The sequence below is a fragment of the Carassius gibelio genome, chromosome B5 (genome assembly GCF_023724105.1).
Source record: "Carassius gibelio isolate Cgi1373 ecotype wild population from Czech Republic chromosome B5, carGib1.2-hapl.c, whole genome shotgun sequence".
Classification (NCBI taxonomy): domain Eukaryota; kingdom Metazoa; phylum Chordata; class Actinopteri; order Cypriniformes; family Cyprinidae; genus Carassius; species Carassius gibelio.
Window position 1 is genome coordinate 23,308,210 of NC_068400.1, and position 23,123 is coordinate 23,331,332.

The window sequence follows — 23,123 nt, forward strand, 5'->3', positions numbered from 1 at the left end:
ACCAAATAAACCCCATTTTAGAAACTGATGTTATCTGGTATACATATTTCAGACAAAGATATTGACTTTGTATTACAAGTGCATACATGCACAGTTTCACAATTTCAAAATGTCTGTGGTGAGCAACAACATGTCACAGATGCTATGAACAGTTTAAATGTTTTGCTACAGTATAGCTGTTTAAGGATAACTGAAGTGTTGTTTGAATGACACTCCTCAATTCTATGTCACTATGAAGTACCATTGTGGGGGAAATCTCCAAAGGTGATTTTTCTCTCAAGGGTCTTTGACAGCGGCTTAATTCCAGAGTGCCTCTAGAAACATAAGACACATGTCAGTGATAGCATGGCCCATACTCCAGTATAAATGCATTGTTTATTGTGAGATTTGTAGTACCTGAATGGGTGAGACAGCAGCAGCAGGAGCTGTCCGGACTGGTATGCCACTCAGGGGGCTTCTGGGAGATGTATGCATCTGTACTGAGCTGCTGGGTCCATCTAGAAGAATACAGTGAAACACTTTTAAAAATGGCCACAGAAAATCCTACAGTATGTCCACACTCATTGGATAGTATCTCATTACTTTCCATGACTTTTGGAAGACAAAATAAGGTGTTTTTGAATTAAGAACAGCTAAGGTGCATTGTTAGACACAATGTGGAGCAGAGAGACTAAAACACTTATCTGTTATAAATTCACTGTAATCCATGGCTTTACAGGGCTTATTGGCTTTATACTGTAAAATGTTACCATGTGCTTAGCCCACCCAATAAGTCAAAATTTTCTACCTAACATTTTGAAACATTTTGATAGAGGCATTGTAATTCTGATGTACTGAGGTCACAGGTGTATGTTTCTATAGTAATAGCTTCGAACATGGCTAAAATGATCAAAATCAAGGCCCGGAACTATCCATTCTTCTGTCCTTCTATTGTATGGACAATTAAAAAAATAACAATCTCAAAATATCTTACTTTGAAAATTGCATTTGGGTGAGTAAATTATGATAATTTCAATTTGTTGGGTGTTTTGTCACATCAAACTCATTTACATAGGAATTCAGTAGGACATAATACAATAAGTCAAGAGGTTACTGCACACCGTAATTCCTCAAATAAAAGCCGGGGCCTTTATTTACCTGAACTGCAGAAGGTAACAGGCTTTTATTTGAAATAGGCTTTTATTAGAGGCAGGCCTTTATTTCTAATTCCATCTGTTTGATAAGTAATTGATTTAAATAACCCATTTTAAATTAAAAGCGATAATGTTGCAGTGGACAGAGATCATAAAATTAGCACAGAATCAGTTCAGAATCAATCAGTCTGCTTCACGCTGAATCACGCATGAGCAGTATCATCAGCTCCTTGGTTCTCGAATCGGACGCGTCCGACAGAAACGGTTCTCAGTTCAGTGTACCGGTGATCGGAAAACCGATGCAACCGGTTCTTGACTCGAGAACGAGAAACGTTGTATGTTCGTTATCTGACTTTGCTGCACAAATTTTCTCCCGGCCTTTATTTGTCCCTGTTGACCACGCCCCCGGCCAATATAAGAGGCCCGGCGTTTATTTAACTACCGGTTTTTATTTGAGGAATTACGGTAATATTCTATATTAATATTTAAAGGGGTCATATGATCTGATTTCAAGTTTTTCTTTCTCTTTGGAGTGTTACAAGCTGTTTGCGAATAGATAAGATCCCTAAAGTTGCAAAGACTAAAATCTCAAACACAAAGAGATATTCTATTTAAAAGTTAAGACTTGTCCACACCCTCCTAAAACGCCTCGTTAAAACAAGAACATCTATGTTACTGTGTGGGAAGATCTGCATAACAGCACCCAAATGTTCACGCAAAGAAAGAAGGCGTAACTTTGATTCTAACTGTAGTATTGTTGCTGCCATGTTGTGGGGACGCTTTGTATTTTATTGTGAAAGTGAAACTAATTTGTTTGACAAAACTAGAAATCAGTGGTTAAGTTGTATTTATAACACTGTTCCAGAACAGTTCAACCCAAATTCAGATGTGTGCAGCGCCATTTTAGAGGACGAGGACTGTTTCTGGCTGGACTGGAGTAGCCTAAAATGCCTTGGTTCTGACAAATAATGCTGTCTCACAGCCTGTTAGTACGTTTTCATATGCAAAGAATTTGCCACTGATGATTCAAATGTGAGTTTTGAGCAGAGTAGTTTGTCATTTCTCCGATTACGAATGCAGACATGGTTTTATGTTTACACAGTGTTGATGCAACGCAATACGTAAAAACACAGAGTAAGTCATTAGAATCAGTCATTATGTCCCCGCTGGATGCTACGAATGCCTCGTTTGTATTGGGCCTTATTGGTTTTGTCTCATCGCACCAGGATACAGCATCACCGTATGGTGAGGGGTGTAACATTTCCGTCACACGCTTGAGATATTTGGCCAATCACAGTGCACTGGATAGTTGGCCAATCAGAGCACACCTCGCTATTCAGAATGATGAGTTTTGTAAAAATCGGCATGTTTCAGAAAGGCGGGACATAGAGGAGAAACAATAATGTGTTTTTTTTTTTAATCTTAAATCACATAAACACATTTAATTACACCAAAATAATGTTCTTTTTAGCACGTCATATGACCCCTTTAATTAAGCTTTAATTTAATTTACATCTGCAAGACGTATTTTTTAGTGTTTGCTTATCTGCAATACGTCTATAGGACGTTTCCTTTTAGATGTCAAATAGATGTCTATTAGATGTCTATAAGATGTTTATGATTTGGAATGTGTGCAAAACTGACATCTGAAAGACATCTGTCAGACGTTTGTAGACAGCAGATGCTTTCCAGATCAAGAGATCTTTAACAGACATCCTGCAGACATACGTGTGCTATCTGTAAAAACTGGATTTGTCATAATACAAACCGTTTTTGGTAAAGAAATGGTTCAAGAGGAGCATTGTGAGGACAATTATATTTGATGAAGCTGGAATGACTGTCTGACGATACATTAGGCTTTCTGAAGTACCTTATTGTATTCTGCAGAACATTTTATAAAAATCACAAGCTGTACTAAAGGTTATTAATAATGGGACTCTTTGTCTTATTCTAGGAAAATTAAACAACCTCTCCAATCTAACATGACATTTTTTTTTTTTTTTTTTGTGATTAGTGAGCAGAAGTCCTGCTGTCTCACCAACCATAACTTACAGAAGTATCTCTCCAGCATAAAGACAGGCGGGAATAATTTGAGAGGTCTGGCTGCTGTAATGAGAGCCAGACTTTCCTGCTGCCGTGTTACTGATAGATTGTGATGGCAGACAGGAGAAGTATGGGGATAATTACATCATTAGCTCAGATTAAAGAATGGCTTCTGTTAGCATCTGTTTCATTATAATAGTGCCATGATCTAAACATTTAATCAGTGCCTAAATATTTTTTCAACAATAATTTTACCATCTGAGGCATTTTACTCATTAATGGCTCAGATATTTAAAATGAATGTTACATGGAAGAAAAGATGTGAAAAAGGATAAGGGGGACAAGAATGAGAATGAGTGGAGACTGAGGAAAAAAAAGAAAAGCAGTGAGAAAGGTCGTGTCCTCACTCGGCACAGCTTTGTCAAAAGACTTGATGAGAGATTTGACCGTGGCTCCTGGTTCTGAGGGCATGCTGCTTCCACTCTCATTGCCATTGGTTAGGAAGCCACCAGGTGCATTCTGGGACATGGTCATTCGGCACCAGTGAGGACTGCCATCTGAGTCAGAGAGACTAACATCTTCACTCCATGACCTATCAATCACAGAACACACATATACAGATATAGAAAGGCCACAGGGATGTGCATGTATTTTTCATGAGGTGCTACATGTGTATATAAATAAACTGTTTTACATGCTGTACAGTAAAATAAACAAAACTACATTTACATTTAGTAGACGATTTTATCCAAAGCGACTTACAGTGCAATGCATTAATGCTTTAAAAAAAAAATCGCCTGTATGTATGTTCCCAGGAAATCGAAAATACAACCTTTTTGCACTGCTGACGCAATAGGAACATATTCTTTTTAATGAACATTAAGTTAAATTTCATGAAAAATACTAATATATCTAACAAATATAAAAAAGCATTTGCTTAAAAAAATGGGTCATACTTTTGTATAAAAATGTTAGCAGGGGAAGGTAAAAAAGTAATACAACTAATGGCCAAATCTCTATTGCTGAGCCCTGAAGGAGAAGTCTGATGGTGAAAACTAAAATACAATATAAGATTTTCATTGTTTTGTATGACTTTGTAAAAATATAAATTAAAAATCAAAACAGAAAATAAAATTGATAACAATTCATGTTTAATAATATTAAATAATAATATTTATTAATAGTCACTTCAAATCATATCAAAATGGCATTCAGTATTAATGAATTAGACGAATCATGTTTGGTTCACATCTCACCCTAAGAGAAATTATATTTGCATTAAAATAAAGATATGAATCAAGATATTTTAGGACTACATTTTTTTTTTGTGTTTTCACGTTTTTTCATAATTAAGCATATTTCCTCCTCAAAAAATCATAGCATCTAAGCTATGTGTAATACCAATGTGTAATTGGTATTAACCTTCATCAATTACTGTTCTTTTTTTTTTATAAATATAATGTTTTTATTAAAATGCAATATTTTCTTAAAGTACTGCAATAGAATGTAATGCAATACAATTAAACAAATCAAAATCCTGACAAATACTTTGTAAATACAGTTTTTCTGTGAAATTGGGGTAAACATGTTCAACTGCAAGGAAATTAATGCCACAATCTAAATAATCTTAAAGGTTATAAAAACATGCATCCATGTTCTTTATGCACATCTTTTGACAGGTTTTGTGAGATTCAAAAATGATGGCTGTTAAAAATTCACATATAATGTCCACAAAAAGAACTACATTAAGGGAATCATTTAATAATTTTTAGTGTGAGATCATAAAGATATCATTTCTCAAGTAAAATCAATACTCAGTAGACAACATTGGTATATTAGAGATAATTGTATATACACATTTGAGCACATATAAGTGATGTTTACTACCTGAGGCAGAAATTGAAAAAATGGTTCAATATGCGAACAGTATTACATAATATAAAATAAAAATATTAACAAGGACACAGTTTTAGTGATGCCTCTGCTCAGGATAAAATCCCAAACTGTCTGTTCATGTTTCTTTACTGTAGATGCATTAATACAAACATGTGAAAGCAAAAAATGAGAAGCCCCAATGGAAGCAGCCTTAAAAACACAGACATAACATGCTGAAATGATATGATTTATTGACTTTAAAAATACAGAATACATTTATGAAAATTTTCTACATGTACATTTAAAACCCCATGGTATTGTATCTCGCATGAGTACAAACGTCATTGCAGTCACATGACAACAGTACACAAGTTACATTTACACATTCACTGAATCGTAACAGAAACTGCATCATTTAAAGGCAGGACGTGTGAAACTACTAACCATGCAAACATATTTTGGTACAGTCATGTCCTAAACGGTTAATACCAGCATGTAATATAATTTCTGATCAACTGCATCTAGGTGAATATGTTCCTGTGAGACATGCAACCTGAGAATTGAGAAAACGGCAGTTGAGGACCTGACTCCAAGTCTTTAAGAAGCTTGAAGATGATTTTGTACACTTCATATTTGAGAGTCATGTCTCATTCGCATTTCCGTAATATCATGTGATATTCAAATTCACTGAGAAACTTTCAAACTGAAATTAGCCACAGATGATTGAACATTGCAAATAGGGATGTGGAGTGGAGTAGAAGGCTTCACGCATTAGGAACACAAACAGAAGTGCTTAGCTAAGTTGTTTACTTTGAACGTGAGGTAAAGCACGTTTCTCAAAATCTCGACTGATTTCTTATCACTACGACAAAGAGACGACACAACCACCTTACCATACAGCAAACATCATCCAATACAAGTCATTTTCATTGGTTAGTGCTTGAGTAAATCAAATAAAAACATTTAAAAGTTAGTGGGTTGTTTTAACTATGGAGTGTTGATAGGAATGGTTTGTCTGCCATCTAGTGTTGGACTTACACACAGCAGTACGAAACAAACATTTCATCATTTGAAAAGTGGCACATGAAAGTTCCCAATGACTTCATGTAACTGAAATAGATGTACTGCATCTGCTCTGCCCAATGTATAAACACACAGAATATGAAAGAAATGACCTGGAATAGAGGGAATTAAATGCTTTACCCTTTCATGGCTGCTGTTTAAATACAAACCGTTAAGACAAAATCAAAAAGTGCTGGTAAAGTATTAAAGGTCCACAAGTGTTGGCTTTATTCCTAAGGCAGTACAATACAAAAGCTATTTTTTTGTACTTTAAAAAGACAGTGCCCAGTCAGGGATATAATAAATTAATGTTACAGATCCATCCTTGCACAATTTGTTCACTTTTTCTTCCAATTATCCCCAACATTTCAGTTGGCCCTGCTTAAAGGTATAAGAACACAAGCCTAAAGCAGGCTACACACTTCAAATAGTGTAGGTGCTGTTGCTTTAGAACAAACACATATCTCCTCTGAGCAGCTGTGGAAACAGCAGATCTATTAGGGGTTTGTGATATCTTTTCATTAAAAATTCAGAATTTGTCTTCACTTTCTCTTCACGAATAATACTGACACACATATAACTCTGTATTACAATACTGTAAACCAGTCACCAGTTTTAACCATAGATATCTATCGCCCCTCAACTGCAGTCTTGGAGGTCTCAAATGCAGGTCCAGAGGCAATTCTGAAAGAAACAAAGAAACAAAGGTATATTTAAGACTCAGAATTTGGTTCGGGATGAAGATATATTTAAAAAAAATACTTGCTAAATTGAGTTTATTAGGATAAAAGCCTCAGATTGACTCAATGAGATGAGCAGCATCACCAGTAAATCGAGCACCATTTATGAAACAAATGTTTTCATCATGGCAGCAATTGCTCATACGTCATCATCAACCTTCATGCATCTCTCTGGAAATCAATAAAACATTTAATACTTTTCATTAGCAGATTGTAAGCAGATGATTGAAGGAAGAAAACCTTCAAACATTTCCAGAAACCTGTTTGTTTCACAATCTATGTGCAAAAATCATAGCATACAGCAGATGTCGCCACAGACAAAGTTTTCAAGTGCAAGAAAGTAAGGAGAAGTAGAACTGGCAAAAAAAACCAGACCCAGCCAGATTTTAATAAAATGAGCACAGCCAATCAGATAGTAGTATTGTTCAAAGCAGTGAGCGGGTGGCTAAGGCAGGGAAAAACTGGAAAGACACAAGCTCTTGAACATCCTCAATGAATAAATCACCCTGACCATCCATAAGCATTCATACTACATTCTGTATGAGTGCTGGGCTGGTGATAACAGTGCACTCACCTGGGTCAGAGGGAAATCCTTAAGAGAGCAATCTCAGGGAGCATCTGAGGGAGGGGGAAATCGGCGCACACTGGCTGTCCGTTTGAACGGAGGGGAAGAGATCTAGCAACTCAAACGCACTACTTATAAAAGTGCCCATCTCAAAATACTTCAACTGATATTCAATACATGCACTCATCTTATTGGATTCCTATAATGAAGTGCACAGTTCTAGTGTCACATGATAATGGGGAGGCAATGTTGATAATGCTCTCCAGACTAAAGCAAGATATTCTATGAAGCTAGCACACAACGCAGACATGAACACCAAAACATTAATGCCAGCCCAACACCAAAGAGTAAATACCATTTGACACAGGTAACGATGTTGCTGGGACATTCATTTTCCCTAAACAGTTTGTTCGGTGTATCAGATGTTGTTCTTGAAATGTCTAAATTTGCACATCAAATAGATCATCAGTTCATTTAAATTAGTGTTTCTAATTTAAAAGATATGACAGGTACTGTGTGTTAAAAATTAGGTTGTGTATAACACCTGAAAAAAGATGTGTTCACTTCCTATGACATCCCACACTCGTGTGTATGTGATTTGGTGGCAAGTTAAAGAAATAAAAATATGAATAAAAATTATGTTTAACTGAGTGGTTGAACAAAGTAAGCAACACTTGAAGTCTTGTTATTGTTAACTAGGGATGTAACAATTAATCGCAAGCCACTTGAAATCGATAAAAATATGTGACAATTCAAAACGGATGAGATGCTAAACAAATTCTGAATCAATTAGGGGTAGGAGTTTATATGAACGTATGTCTGAGGGGAACTTACTGTCTTTAGAAAAGTGTAGATGTTTTTTTTTTTTTTCATCTTGCCTCTTTAAGTTCATAAGTGCAGTGCTGCTTAGTTTTCAGCGGAAACCAAGAAAACACTTTAAGCGTCACCTGCTGGCAGAGAGTGAATCTGCATCTCATTAAGCTCGTCTGCTGTTTCTGTTTTATGCAGATACTATTTATGTATAGTTCCAAAAAAAAGTAAAACCATTCTGTTAACTGTCACCCCGTCCCGTATACGGCACGCCTACGTTGACTATACTATATTACAATCAAATCTAATCTAATCTTGACAAACTATATATCGTTGGAAAGGTCTAAGACTCCCAAATATATATTATACCAATATTTTTTGTTAAAAATTATGTAGGAAAAGTAATAGATTAATTTATGACAAGAGTGCACCCTCAGAAATCTACATTACAAAAGGAGCTTTGACCTTTGTTTAAAAAAAAAGACTTCCTCGTTGCCTTTTTCTCTATCACATTTTAGAAATCATCAGAAGTTATATATCACTTGAAAACATAAAATCTCAAAATTCATCCTTTAAAACCCATTTTAAAATCAGACATTGCATTACCATGTAAATGGTACATCAAAATCATGTTACAAAATGTTTTCAGTCAAGAAATATAAAAATTTATGTTTGTATCATGCACATTTATGTCTGTCTTCAATAACGTGAGTGACAGTTAACAGGTTAAACAATCTAATTTAGATTAAAAACTGCTCATGTTCAAGTGCTCAAGCATCTTTGTTTGGATCATGATTAAAATGCAACGGTTGCCTCTCATTTTAAATGGAAAAAGCCTTATTTTGTTTATATTAAGATATTTATTTTATTTGTTTGACTTATTTATTTGATATTTAATATATATTTAATATATATATTTATATTTAAAAATGACAAAAGCTTAAACTAAAATTTAAATGAAAGCAAAAAATATGAAAGTACGAAGTAATTCATGATATTAATAAATATCATAATAGTAACTATAAATGATACCTAATATAACATTGAACATTTATAAATATCAGTAAGAGATTTCTAGTAAGAGAAAGCTAATATTTGATGACTACAATTAGGGCTGGGCGATATGGCTTAGAAAAAAAAACTTATTTTTTCACACCAAACCCGATTTTCGATTTTAATCGATTTTTTTTTTCTATTTAAAAACAAACTACAACCGACAAAGAAATTGCTCAAAACAAATGTACTCTTTATTTTGTTCTGATTTTCACTTATGCAGTTTAATCTAAATTTCCCCTTTGTGCATAAGTGTAACAGGAAACAAACCTCAAAACATGCTTGTAAACGAGATGGCAGGCATTGCCATTGTAAACAGTGAAAATGTAGCTTATCAGTTTTCTAATAACTTACAGTGACACAATGCACCTTCAAAATAAATTAAAATATAAATAAAAAATAAAATTGTGTGTCCCTCTTTAAAAAAAACACTTTTGGTTAACTAAATGTAACAAAAACGACAAAATTAGATATATTACAAAAATACATACTTGTCACAGTGGTATTCATAAAGTGCTAACAAAACTTTAAACTCATTAGCGTTAGCATTACAGAGAGGTCTGATTTACGCACTGTTACAACAGTCATTGTTTTTTTCTTTTTTTTCTTTTTACATTGACATTTGAGTTCATGATTTTAATGTTGTTGTTTTTTGTGGCACACTAAAGACTAATGACAGACTGTTGATCTTTGAATGATCTCATCTGGTCACCCTAACGTTTTGCTCTCTCCGCCATCGTCACTCTTTATAATTAAGCGTGAGTTTTCGTTCTGTTATTCGTGTGTGTGCGCCGCGCTAGTTCTTGTTGTGTGTGTGTGACTGACAGACAGCCTCCGCGGCGCGCATGAGAGATGTCGCAGATCTCACAGACAAACTTCTTAATAATATCGGCAATTAGAAATGTTTGGTAAGATAAAATGTGCACGATAACATTATTAAGCAAATCTTTTTCGCCATCGTGACTCTTTATTATTTAGCGGGAGTTTTCGTTCTGTTATTCGTGTGTGTGCGCCGCGCTCGTTCTTGTGTGTGTGTGTGACTGACAGACAGCCTCCGCAGCGCATGACAGATTTCGCAGATCTCACAGACAAACGACTTAATATGATCGCACATTAGAAATGTTTGGTGAGATAAAATGTGCACAATAACATTATTAAGAAAAAATACATAGTACATAAATTTCTTTACCCTCCAGTACCTAAAGCAGAACCGACAGCGTCAGATCTTACTGATACTACGGTCTTTCATAATTTAGCCCCGGGGCCAGTTTAATACCGGGTTTCGGTACCCTATAAATTCCGGAACCCGGAATAAATTTGTTGTGCTGCTACCTTTTGTAGCAACGGCTTTTAAACACACTTTGCAATGTGGCGTTATTTGTTCAGTGTCTGACACTAAAAAAGCAAACCAATTCCAAACAACGGATGAAACGGTGCCTTTCTTTGGAACGAGCTCTGCGCTGCGTCAAATTCGAGTTAATCGATAAAATCGATTTATCGCCCAGCCCTAACTACAATACTTAATGTCTAAGGTTCATCTGAACTTGTCTTTTATTTTTGTCTTTTAATTTACTTCCTTAATTTTTCCTCAGAAGTTAAAATGAATATTTACAGAGCTGCCTTTGGATTTGAACACAGTACGTACGTACTAGTTTTTTGGGGACATATCAGTTAAAAGCTACAAAAAAAAAAAAAAAAAAAAAAGTAAACAGATGCAATATAGTGTGTAAAAGCAGAGGAGTGATGGTAATTTTGCATGACTAGTGATTTGAATGTTCATTGGTACAGTTTACTGCAGCCTTTAAAATGTCAGACATCTTAAAATGTTATCTTCCAATTCTTTATCTGATCTTGGGATGTAGCACACTATACCAGTGAACCCAGTCAGCGGCTGTCAGAGATTGATATTTGAATAGAGGTGATGGTTGTAAGAATTGAGAGCCCAGATGGATAGCAGAAGGGAGGGCAGTATTGAGTTCATTTGTGTACCTGGTGCCCTGGATCTGCTCCAACTCTGAAGCCAGCCTTGTGCTGTGCTCCTGCTCCTCCTGCAGACGTCTGCGCAGTGTGCGCAGCTCCTGCTGAGCTTCCACCTTTATGTCATTGGCGACCACTACTGCTGTCTGGAGGTCAGCCTGGAAATGGCGCCACTCTTCTGTCTCATCCTGAAAGTCCACAGACAAACACATGCATTTTTAGTCATGTGGAGCGGAAGTGTTTTGGCCTTCTGGGGAGCTCATGGGGCTGGTCATGGAAATGTCATTTTTAATCTCGGTGACTGATGGGCACTGACATGGTAGGCTGCAATCCAGCTTGCATTTGCAGCTCAAAGTGTGCTCTAAATGAAGACCGTTCTGGTCTCAAACACATAGTACTGTTCTGCACAGATGGAAGATATTCCTCCTGAATTATTCAAACTGACATCCACTGTCAAACATGCATGACTATGCTGTAGTTCATTACAAAATGAAGAAAGTACAAGAAGAAAAACAGATAAACAATTCCACCTTCATCTGTTTATTCATGGCCTTAATCTGCTTCTCCAGCTCAGCTTTGTTTTCTTCCAGCCTCTTGATTTGATCTGAAAAAATCAGGACAAAATTATAATTCACAAAAAATTATATATACAATACAATTTAAAAGTGTTCCTTTAGTAATATATTTGTTTGTTATTTTTTGTAAAAAGAGATAAATATTTTTATTCAACAAGGATGCATAACTTTTTTTTCAGAAGTGACAGTAAATACATTTATCATGTAAAAACAAATGCCTTTCAAAACAAAATCCTTTTCATTTGAACTTTCTATTCAAAGAATCCTTAAAAAACTTTAACATTTTTCATAAAAAAATAGATAAATAAAATTAAGAAATGCAAATGTTCTTAATATGCATAAGAAAAATGCATGGTTTCTTAAGCAGTAAATCAGCATTTTAGAATGATTTTTGAAGAATCATGTTTCACTAAAGACTGGAGTAATAATGCAAAAAAAAATCTTTACTATCAAAGGAATAAATAACAATAAAATAATTTGTTTTAAAAATAAATCCATACTTGATAAGCATGTGAGACTTATTTAAAAAAATAATAGACTAACATTAGTGTATCACATAAAATAAATGTACAGTATTTATATAAAAACTAAGCCTAGAATTACATTTGTCTCTAAAACATCTTAATTACTGTGATATATTCAGACATATATATATATATATATATATATACATACACACACACACACACACACACACACACACACATTTTTTTTATTAAAAACAATTTAACTTTCTTTTGAATTTGGGGTAAACTATGACCCAAGCAATTTCTTGAAACTTGGGATTAAAAGCCCAAAAGAGTCTTGAAATACAAGTACTGTTTAGCTTATATAACTAAGGGTAATAACAAGGAGCTATTTAAATGTATTTAGTTCACTGCAGCTGGACAGACACAAGCTGAGCTGCAATAAACCTACAATCTGCACCATGAAATTTCATCCCCCCTGCTTACAGAGGAAGAGAGAAGAAAGCAGACACGCTCACAGTTCATATGAATCCTGCATGATGCAGTTTGGCAAAGATTTAAGCTGGAGAGATCTAAGTACTAAACAGCTCAGTCTCTCAATCCATCCAGCCTGCCAGAACCAATCAATGTGTTTCACTAATCACAGCAGACTCCAGCCAGGGTGTGTGCACGTAGGCCAGATTCTGCCAGATGATACTGTATATTTAGCATTGGCTGTGGGCAAACAGTTAAACATTCACAGCATGAGGATATGATCATTTGGCAAGGTGGCATACTGAGATCCAGAGACAGATAATTGTCATACTCTCCAGGTCCAGAATGGTCTGGTTGGTGTGCAGTCTAACTGCCCGTTGCTGCTCCACCTGGTCCTCCAACTCAAAGATGGTCTCTTTTAGGTCCTTGATCTGGTTCTCAGCATCTCTGTTCTTCTCATCTAAAGCGATCATGTTGGCTTTATGATCTTGTTCCTGTTTCTCCGCCCTCTCCAGCAGCTGCAGCCTGTCTGCCTCCACCTGTACATACAGACACATGAAGCCATGCTTCAAAAACTCTGTTACTATTTTTAAAACACTGTAGAGCAGCTATTCAGAAAGCATATCTCTTATTTAATAAGGCCCTTCTATTGCAGATCTAACTGGCTAGTACTGCACACTGACTTCAATCAAGTCAGTCTTTGACCAACACAAACAGAGGTTACTGGCAAAACCTAACAACAAATCTAATTATTTTTTAAACATGATACTGATTTAAAAAAAAAAAAAAAAAAAAAAAAAAGATTGCCAGAGCTAAGGATTCAGATCATTACCAGCCATCACAGGCCAACACAATTCACATTTCCTATTTTTTTTTTTTTTTTTTACCAAAATAACCCTCGATTTGTAGCCATTTTCATGTAATTGTAACATACATAATAAAGAAACATAAAACAAAAACTGAAAATGATGGGTTAGATTAGATTTCTGGTAGTGTATTTAGCTGTAATATTGTAAATTGTAAATTTTAACTGTAAATTGAGACTGAGTTTTTAATTACGGTAATCATATTTCTTTTAATAGGGTTTACAGGGTTAACATGTTCTAAAAGAACCATGTCCAGATCGATGCAATTCAACATTCATTAGAATCATCAATTATTATCCACCCCTGCAATAAACAAAACATTGCTTTTTCAAAGAAATTCATCACCATAGAGCTCCTTTAAGAATGAATAGTCATAGTCTAGTCTGACTTTTTTATTAAATGTGTAGTTTTGCACATCTCTACTGATGCTGAAGTACAAAACTGAACTTAACATCTGATTTCTATAAAATGAGTATTAAATCAGACAACAGAAAACAGTATTGCTCCAGTGTTGCATATTAATTGATTGAGAATTCTTGTTGTGGTATAGGTCAGGTCATCATTCACTTGACAGCTGGATCAGCTATACAGAACAGAACAATGTCTCAGTCACACACACCTCTTTCTTCAGAGCCTTGTGAACAGAGACGTGCTCACTGACTGTGCTCTAAGACGAGTGCGCCATCTTAAAGCTCTGTCCAGTGGCAACTCCCTCAATGACATCTGGACTGAGGATATACACTGAAGCCAAAAGGCTTGGCTCACTCAAAGCGGTTAGGTCAGAGAGAAAATTAAAGTTCATTTCGCATTTGGAGGTTCACTGGGTTCATGTGAAAACCACGAAGTGCCAGTGATGTTCATGTTCTTGTGGGATTATAATGGTCCTTTCTGTGTATAATTGTATTTTAAAGGATGAGGTATGCCTCTAAACACATCACTACAACATTTACAAGTGCAAACTAGGCAGCTACAAAAGTTCGCCTTTCGATATTTATGTAGGTTCCTCTCTAATTTTCTGGTGCTCTAGGCAGAACATGAAAACACAAAATATGCACTGTGGTTGGATGTAATGCAATTGTATATGTGGTGACATTTTAATAGGTTACATGCAGTCCTTTTTTGACATTAAGAGAAATAGCATGCTGGTAGAGCTTTGTAGAAATCAGAGAGGGTATTAGGTAACAAAGTTATTTACCCAAGTTGTCCTTTTAAAAATTGTATCACATAAATGTTCCTGAAGGACTATTAAGGGCAAGATGTTTGTTGCTTAAGGCTTTGAGATTTTGCTATCAGTTTGTGTTTGGGAGATATCAGCTAATGTTTTGTTTTGGGGGGTTATCACTGCTCTCATCCATGCTAGGCTGCATGGAGGCACAGAGTTCTTGCCAAGAACAGAACCACACTGCCAATCCAAACTGTATGCTAATGGTCAATCATCTTTGATGTTAGTAGTCCTGACAGAAATACTACCGCCTGCCTGACTCTGCCTGAGAGGTAAGGAAAAATACACTTTTTTGTAAAATATATTTGAAATATATGATTGTATTCATGAAAACAATTTTTTATAGTATTATTGAATGAAATCCAAAGCGACTTAAAAATTAGGACAATGGAAGCAATCAAAATCAACAAAAGAGCAATGATATACAAGTCTCAGTTACCTTAATGCAGTACACATACCAATGGCTTTTAAATAATATAATTAATAAAAAGAAAACAGAGTAAAAAAAGAATAGAGCAAGCTAGTGTTAGAGGTCTTTTTATGGTTTGGATAATTGTAAAATAAGTGGAAAATAAAACAGAAATCAAAAAGATTATCAAGTTAGATATTTTTATTATTTTAAGAATAGAATTAGAATAGTGAGTGCTAAAGGTAAAGGGTCAAATTAAGATGGAAGAGATGTGTTTTTAGACGATTCTTGAAGATGGCTAAGGACTCAGCTGCTCGGATTCATTCCACCAGGAGGGAACATTTAATTTAAAAGTCCATAAAAGTGATTTTGTGCTTCTTTGGGATGGCACAATCAAACGACGTTCACTTGCAGAATGCAAGCTTCTAGAGGGCACATAAGTCTGAAGTAATGAATTTAGGTACAGGGGTGCAGAGCCAGTGGTGGCTTTGTAGGAAAATGTCAATGTCTTGAATTTTATACGAACAGCTATTGGTAGCCAGTGCAAATTGATTAACAGAGGTTTGATGTGCATTCTTTTCGGCTCATTAAAAATTAATTTTGCTGCCGTGTTCTAAATTAATTGTAAAGGTTTGAGAGAACTGGCTGGAAGACCTGCCAAGAGAGCATTGTAATAGTCCAGCCTGGACAGAACAAGAGCTTGGTCCTTCATCCAGGAAGAAATGTTCTGATTACTTCACTTCAAAAGTAATTAGTTAAATTACTAGTTACAGTACTCTTTCCCTATGAAATGTATGAAATCCCAGCATACACGCATATAGATAAATATTTGTTATTAAAGCATCAACATTCACAGAACACTGTTATCTTTAACTAAAGCAAGTGGGTGCTGCGTGCATGGTTTGGCAAAATGCAAGCAAAGAGTGCTGCATTTATAATCTCTAAAAGACATTGCCACGTGTGGGGACTTGGGGCAAAAATTCCACTAAATTGGACAAAAAAATGCCCCTGCAAAAACATGTCTGTTGCTAATATTCAATTGAATATGAATAGACAGTGTCGAATGCGGCATTCAATTTAGATCTGCTCATGTTGCGAAATATTTTATTTCACACACAATTCTGTTGAGTTTAGGAATGCAATGGCAAAACAGAAGCGTTCAGATGAGTCCTAGCTGAAACTCATCAGTTTGGTTGAGCGTGTGCGCGTTCGCTGACTGAATTCCCTAATCATAAACAACAAAGTGCAGATGTATATACAAAGTAAGAGATTCATTTCACAGTTTATATAGCTTTAGTAATTATAACGATAGTTTTGTTTAGTCTTTTTGAAAAAATCAGCCGAAACGATAAATATGAGAATAACTTGAATCTTGAGAGTGCTTAAACTCGTGATACATCTGTGTTATTGATAATGTCACTCTCCATATTTAATGTATTCGCTGTTTGAATAATCATGGAAAGGAAACATTATATAATTATAAATTTCTGACGTTATTATTAAATCGTAATCTCGTTAAATATAAATTATGTCCCATTAAAAAAAATATATTTACCGTACATGACACCAATGTCTGGTTCTTGCCTAAAAAGACGTGTTTATGATGTTTAATACACAGTGGCGGAGCCAGGATGTTTTTCATAGGGTTGGCCAGGTAGGGGCCAGCAACCAGTCTGGGGTGGCACAGAAATCTCCATTATTTCAATATAAAAATATGTTTGATTATAATGTTATAATAATTTGTGCCATAAACACAACTGAGTACAATTCATTTCTACTTAACCGTAATTGAGATATGTGTAAATTAGAACAAATAATACTGGGAGAATATGACAATTTTTGTAATATTCCTCACCTCCAGGTATTTTAATTAAGGGGCTCACTATAGCTTTATTGTTTATTCAGCTTCTAGAAACTCCCAAATGCTTGCTCTCCAACATTGCATACTCCTGGATGAGGCATTCGTAGTGATAAAAATTTGAAAAAGGCAGAAGTCAACAGCCATAAATGCCAGAATATAAAATTAGTTATTTTATGCATTTCAATTTTTTTTTCTCCCGAATCCCGTACACACACGAGTCTCTGCACTCCCCTATCAAGTCTTGTGCGCTGCACTCTGTTGTGTCGGGTCTCGCAGGAGAAGTTTCTAATCCACTGAATGCACTTGAATCGTCAGTACGATTGTCTTTACACTATTTGGTCTTCAGATGAGGAGAACTTAACAGGAGGGCTGCCGCAGCACATTAACTTTTTTTATAACCGTCAGACAACATGGAAATTGAATTCAGCGGAACACACTTTATCGTTAATCACAACAAGGGTCTAAGCAAGCGCACAACACTGACAAGGTAAGAGTACGAGACCAAATGCAGCTGTCTCAACACAGTAAACAAACAAGTGTTTCCTAGCAACGACAACTGCACTAAACAATAATGAGACGATAAATAAATACACTTAAGATCTGCTATTAACTTCCGCTGATTAACTTTTTTTTCATTTTCGCATATTTTCTAATATAAGTGCACTGTGCTCTCATTTATTTGTGCATAAAATTACAAATAGAAAACACATACAATATCATCTTGTGTCTTCTATGGTAATCTCGAATTGCAGAATATGTTTTAGTACATGCATTAGAAAGGTTCTTGTGTGCTGCATACATGCAGTTTGCAGTTTTAATCGCCTTTTTGGTGATTTCATGACGACAGAACGAGGTACTCTCCCGAATCCCGTACACACACGAGTCTCTGCACTTGCCTATCAAGTCTTGTGCACTGCACTCTGTTGTGTCGGGTCTCGCAGGAGAAGTTTCTAATCCACTGAATGCACTTGAATCGTCAGTACATGGGCTACATCATTTTTACAATCTCTAGATTATAGAACACTGCATTCTGTCAGTAATATAACGCGGCAGTAAAGTAGGCTTGTAACAATACTCTAATTACTATTTTGAAAATTATAACGCTTTACATTACTCCGTTACTAAAAAAAGTTATCAAATTACAGTAACGCGTTATTAAGTATAACGTTACTGCCCAACACTGTTCCTGAGATGCTCTTTGCCAGTAGCGTTGACAGGAGGATCTGGTGGTTAACCATGTCAAAAGCAGCAGACAGATCAAGCAAGATAAGTATTGAAGATTTGGATTCCGCTCTTGCCAGTCTTAGAGCTTCAACCAACTGAAAGCAAGGCAGTCTCAGTTGAAAGTCCACTTCTGAAGCCAGATTGGTTGCTGCCAAGGAGGTTGTTCTTTGTGAGAAAGGCAGAGACTTGGTTCAACACAGCTCGTTCAAGTGTTTTTGCAATGAAAGGAAGAAGGGAAACTAGTCTGTAGTTCTCTAAAAGAGACATGTTGAGGGTGGGTTTCTTAAGCAGTGGAGATATATGAGCCTGTCTAAATATTGAGGGAAAAACACCAGTGTGGAGGGATATGTTAATGATGTGAGTGAGTGCATGTACAAATGCAGGAGAAATGGCTTGAAGGAGATGAGATGGAATAGGATCAACCCCTTCCAGCAGCTCTAAGCTTAGAACGATGTTCGCATTGAACATCAGATAACTCAGGGGCAAAAGGGGTGGTACGGGCTGGCCTGGAAGACAAGGGGCAAACAGTGTCTAAACAAGATGTAAGAATGGAGCAGAAAATATCAGTAGCACTGTTAGCAAAGTTGCCATAGCAGATGGCTGGGAGGGTGAGAGTGAGCGTAGGTTACATCAAAAGATAACATGTGGAGGGTAACTGATGTGTCAGGGACCATGTTGAGGTTAAGAGTAAGGAGGAAGTGATCCAAAGAGTGCAGTGGAGCAGTGTCGTGTGTAAATAAGGTCCAGTTGGTTCATTTGTGAGTAGCAGTGGTTGAAACCTGGTTGAGATCAAAAGAGGCAGAGTGTGAAAGTCTGCAGAGGTTTATCTAGGTGGATGTTGAAGTCTCCAAACACAACTAGGGGAGTACCATCCTCAGGAAAGGTTGAGAGCAGCACATCTAATTCATCCAAAAAGTTACCTAGTGGTCCTAGGGGTCGAACAACTACAAAATTTTAGGAGGGTAGGTAACAGTAACTGAATACGATTAAAAGGAGCTGTTGATACCTAAAGATGGCAAACGATTAAATTTCCAATCATTAGAGAAAAGCACACCAGTACCTCCACCTCTTCCAGTCAAACGGGGGAGTGAGAAAATGAGAAATTATTGGAGAGTGCTGCAGGTGTAGCAGTGTCCTCTGGTTTGATCCAGGTCTCTGTCAAGGCCATGAGATTTAGCTTTGAATGATTAATAATAGAAGTAATGAAATCTGATTTTTTTTTTTTTTTTTTTTTACAGCAGACTGCCAATTCCAGAGACCAATAAAAAAGAAAGTAGTGTATTAGCAGACAAAGGCAAAGTGTGCAGGTTGTTAGGATTGCGCTGCCTACATTGTGTGATGTGTGGTTTGCGAGTGGAAATGATTGTAGAGATCTGGAAACAAAAAATAAAATAGAAGTGAAATAAGTAGTAGGAAAAAGGTTTAATCAAAACAATACTTTTATCCTTTGCCGGTGTCCCTGCCCAGTGGAGTCGCACGGTAGAGTCGATTGTCTTTACACTATTCGGTCTTCAGATGAGGAGAACTTAACAGGAGGGCTGCCGCAGTACATTAACTTTTTTTATACCCGTCAGACAACATGGAAATTGAATTCAGCGGAACACACTTTATCGTTAATCACAACAAGGGTCTAAGCAAGCGCACAACACTGACAAGGTATGAGAAAGAGTACGAGAGCAAATGCAGCTGTCTCAACACAGTAAACAAACAAGTGTTTCCTAGCAACGACAACTGCACTAAACAATCTAATTACAATCTTAAACCTATCTAATTTACCTAATTTAGTACCTGGATTAATAGCCATAATATGGACCATTGTAAATGCTGTGATACTCAGATACTGTGATTTCCTTCTCACATTGCTGATTTTGCCATTAAATGTTCACAGGTTGGTTGTTGTATGTGGTGTCATTGTAATCTTTGACCATCAAAACATAAGGGTTGAAATCACATTTTCTGTGTTATCATGTTTGACTCATGAGGTATGACACAAAATACACAATTTGGTTATGGTGGAGAGAAAAATGGTTGCCATGGCCACCACAAAGTGTTTCTGCGATGACTCAATTTCTGAAAATTTTCAGGGCCACAAACTATACAAGTGTACCAAGTTTCATGCTTTTATGGAAAAGTTCACCTCAAATTTTGCCCAAATCACCTTGACTACATAGCATTCTTAAGGTTATGCTAAAATAATAAGGTGAAACTGGAACTGTTAGTTTGTGTATACCAGGGGTCTCCACCTTCCAGCAGAGTTTAGCAGCAGCCCTAATTGTACACAGGATGGGCATCCCGGGCATCTGTGGACTTATTCTAACAATATTCTAATAGCACTGAAGCATTACCAAATTAAAAGCTAGTGATAAACAAATAATTGGCCCGTATTTAGGTCACTTCAAGATAATTGGAAGAGGGCGATACCTACAGTACATCTTTATATTATAAACTACCAATGTGATTGGTTCTACACCTTGTCCAGGAGCACACTCCTTTTACTGCGTACCTGCTGTAACTCTTGTCGTAGCTCCGTGCAACTCAGTTCCAGCTTGTCTCTATCTTCATGTGCTGCTTTAAGCAGACTTTGCAACTCTGTGTTGTCACTGGCGCTCTGCACTGCCTTCAGCTCAGCTATCTTCTGCCGCTCCACCTCCACTTGCCCTTTAAGACTAGCACTCTCCACTCTCAGAGCCTCCGTGGCTAGCCGCTGTTCCTCAGTTTTCCTCATCGCCTCATCTTTAGCAAACTTCTCACTCTCCAGATGCCCTCGAAGAAGCTCTACCTCTTCTTTTAAGCTCTTCACAGCGATTTGTTCCTCCTGATTCTCCATTTCCAAAGCTCTAAGACTCCCTGTCAGCTGCTGTTGGATGTCTACCAGCTTCTCTCTTTCAAAGCGGGAGCTCTCTACTTGCTCAGCCAAACGCTGTTCGAGCTCTGCAACCCGAGAGGCACGTGAAGCCTCAGCTTCATTACACTGAGCCTGTTCTCTGAGCCTCTGGAGAAGCGACTCATTCTGTTGTGCCAAAAGTTCTACACGCTCCCTTTGCTGCTGTAGGGACGTTTGTAGTAGGCCCTTCTCCTCTGCCAGACGCTCATTCTCAGCTGTTAGCTCCTGGACAACCTGTTGCTGGTCAGCCAGCTCCTGTAGAGTGGCCTGAAGTTCTTCGGCTGTACTGTGGTGACTCTCTTCCATCTTCTGGATGCGGTCTGTCAGGGACTCCACTGAGAGCTCTTTCACCACACCACTGGGCACAACACTATTAATGCTGCTACTGACTGAGTCAGAGTGTGAGGGAATCTTTTCAAACTCTGAAGATTCTGAGGAAGGTAATGGAGAGCCTTTGATTTCACTACCAGACGACGCAGAAGTTTTAAGGTGTCTTCCACTGACTGCACTGACAGCATCTGAAGTGGTGTTTTCTGAAAAAACTCCATTAACTGAATGATTACTAGAGCTGGTTAGCAGTGTTGTGGTGCTCTCCAATGTAATAAGCTTCTGCTTCAAAGCTTGATTCTCTTCCCGCAAGGTTGCCAACTCACGCTGGAAACGTCCATTCTTCTCCTTCAGTTCCCCTACAAGCACCTGAATGTCTCCAGACTGTGCTGAAGTCCCTTCTATCTCTGAATTCCCCTCTGGTGTCCCAGCCTCTGATGATGAATCCTTCCCTTTGTGCCGTTGGAGCTCCATCCGTAACTTACTGATCTCAAACTCTTTGGTTTTGGCCTCAGCCAGAAGCTCCCTCACCTGACTCTCCAGCAGGTTCTTGTCGAAAACAACAGACTCTGCTTTGGTCTTGACAGAGCCACGTGAATGCTTGGATAGTGTGGACAGACTAGAGGTGCTGGAACTGGTGACCATCTTTTTGGCTATAGAGCTTTTCTGTTGGTCACGCAATGAGACACGTTCTCTGGAGATGCTTTGTGGGATCTCACGAGGAGCTGGTATACCTGACTTTTTGGTTGATTGGACACCTGTGTAGAGAGGGAATAATGATATTCTGTTAGTGTTGGAAGTCTTTGTCTCAGTATATGCTGTGAAAAATAGTTTTCTTGAGCAATATGATCAACCAAAACCATTCCTCTGGGAAGCTATAGCTCTTTTTTAACCCAATAAATGATGTGATAAAAATGAATGATGTTTACAAATGACTAAGGCCATAAGAATTAAATAGCAATATGCTGAAACCACGAAAACAACAATATTGTTTTAGTTAGCCAACTCCTGTCCACTAGACCAGAGATTTGTAACAATGCCACCATTTTTTTCATTCCATTGTACAAGGCCTGGTGTATCTGTCTGAGAGATCATTCATTTAGAGCGGCAGGACAAAATGTGTTTTGTCTTGTCACATTCAAATGGCCACCAGGCACTGCCTCACTAAACTACAACTGGTATCAGAATGGGTGTGGGTGATGTATATTCCCTCTTTATACTGTTTGCAAAATAGAGGTTAATTATTCTTTAGGAGGGACCTGGTGAAGGATTTTGTGGGTTTTGAAATAATCAGCAAATACAAACACAAAAATATGCTGGGGCTTGTTAACCCTCTGGAGTCGATCCCCGCCTATACGCGTGTTGAGGCCTCTTCTGATAACCACGGAAAGAACTTAAATTACACTTTCAGTTTTGATCATACAGATAAGAGCAATATATCAATCGATTCTGTAAAGGGTTTACTTTTATTTGTATCCACACATAATAACAACAAAACTTTGTGCATTTATAAAATAAAGAAAACAAACAAGGTGCCCTGTCTGCAGCCTTGGTCT

The 23,123-nt window shown here is 37.0% G+C and overlaps 1 protein-coding gene across 4 annotated transcripts in view; it reads right to left on the bottom strand.

The window, feature by feature from the left end:
- The window catches only part of LOC127957415 (cytospin-B), a 130,085-nt gene that overhangs the window by 33,869 nt on the left and 73,093 nt on the right, over positions 1–23,123 (bottom strand). For 2 of the 4 annotated variants that reach the window (XM_052555947.1, XM_052555948.1), the window contains 7 exons: positions 20,860–22,325; positions 13,106–13,313; positions 11,789–11,862; positions 11,271–11,446; positions 3,584–3,768; positions 397–497; positions 242–314 (listed from right to left, as the gene is read on the bottom strand). In XM_052555947.1, coding sequence (XP_052411907.1) covers positions 242–314; positions 397–497; positions 3,584–3,768; positions 11,271–11,446; positions 11,789–11,862; positions 13,106–13,313; positions 20,860–22,325 — 2,283 coding nt within the window. Of the gene's footprint in view, positions 1–241; positions 315–396; positions 498–3,185; positions 3,276–3,583; positions 3,769–5,282; positions 6,798–11,270; positions 11,447–11,788; positions 11,863–13,105; positions 13,314–20,859; positions 22,326–23,123 lie in introns of those variants that run through there. The other 2 variants (XM_052555946.1, XM_052555949.1) reach the window with 2 other exon arrangements.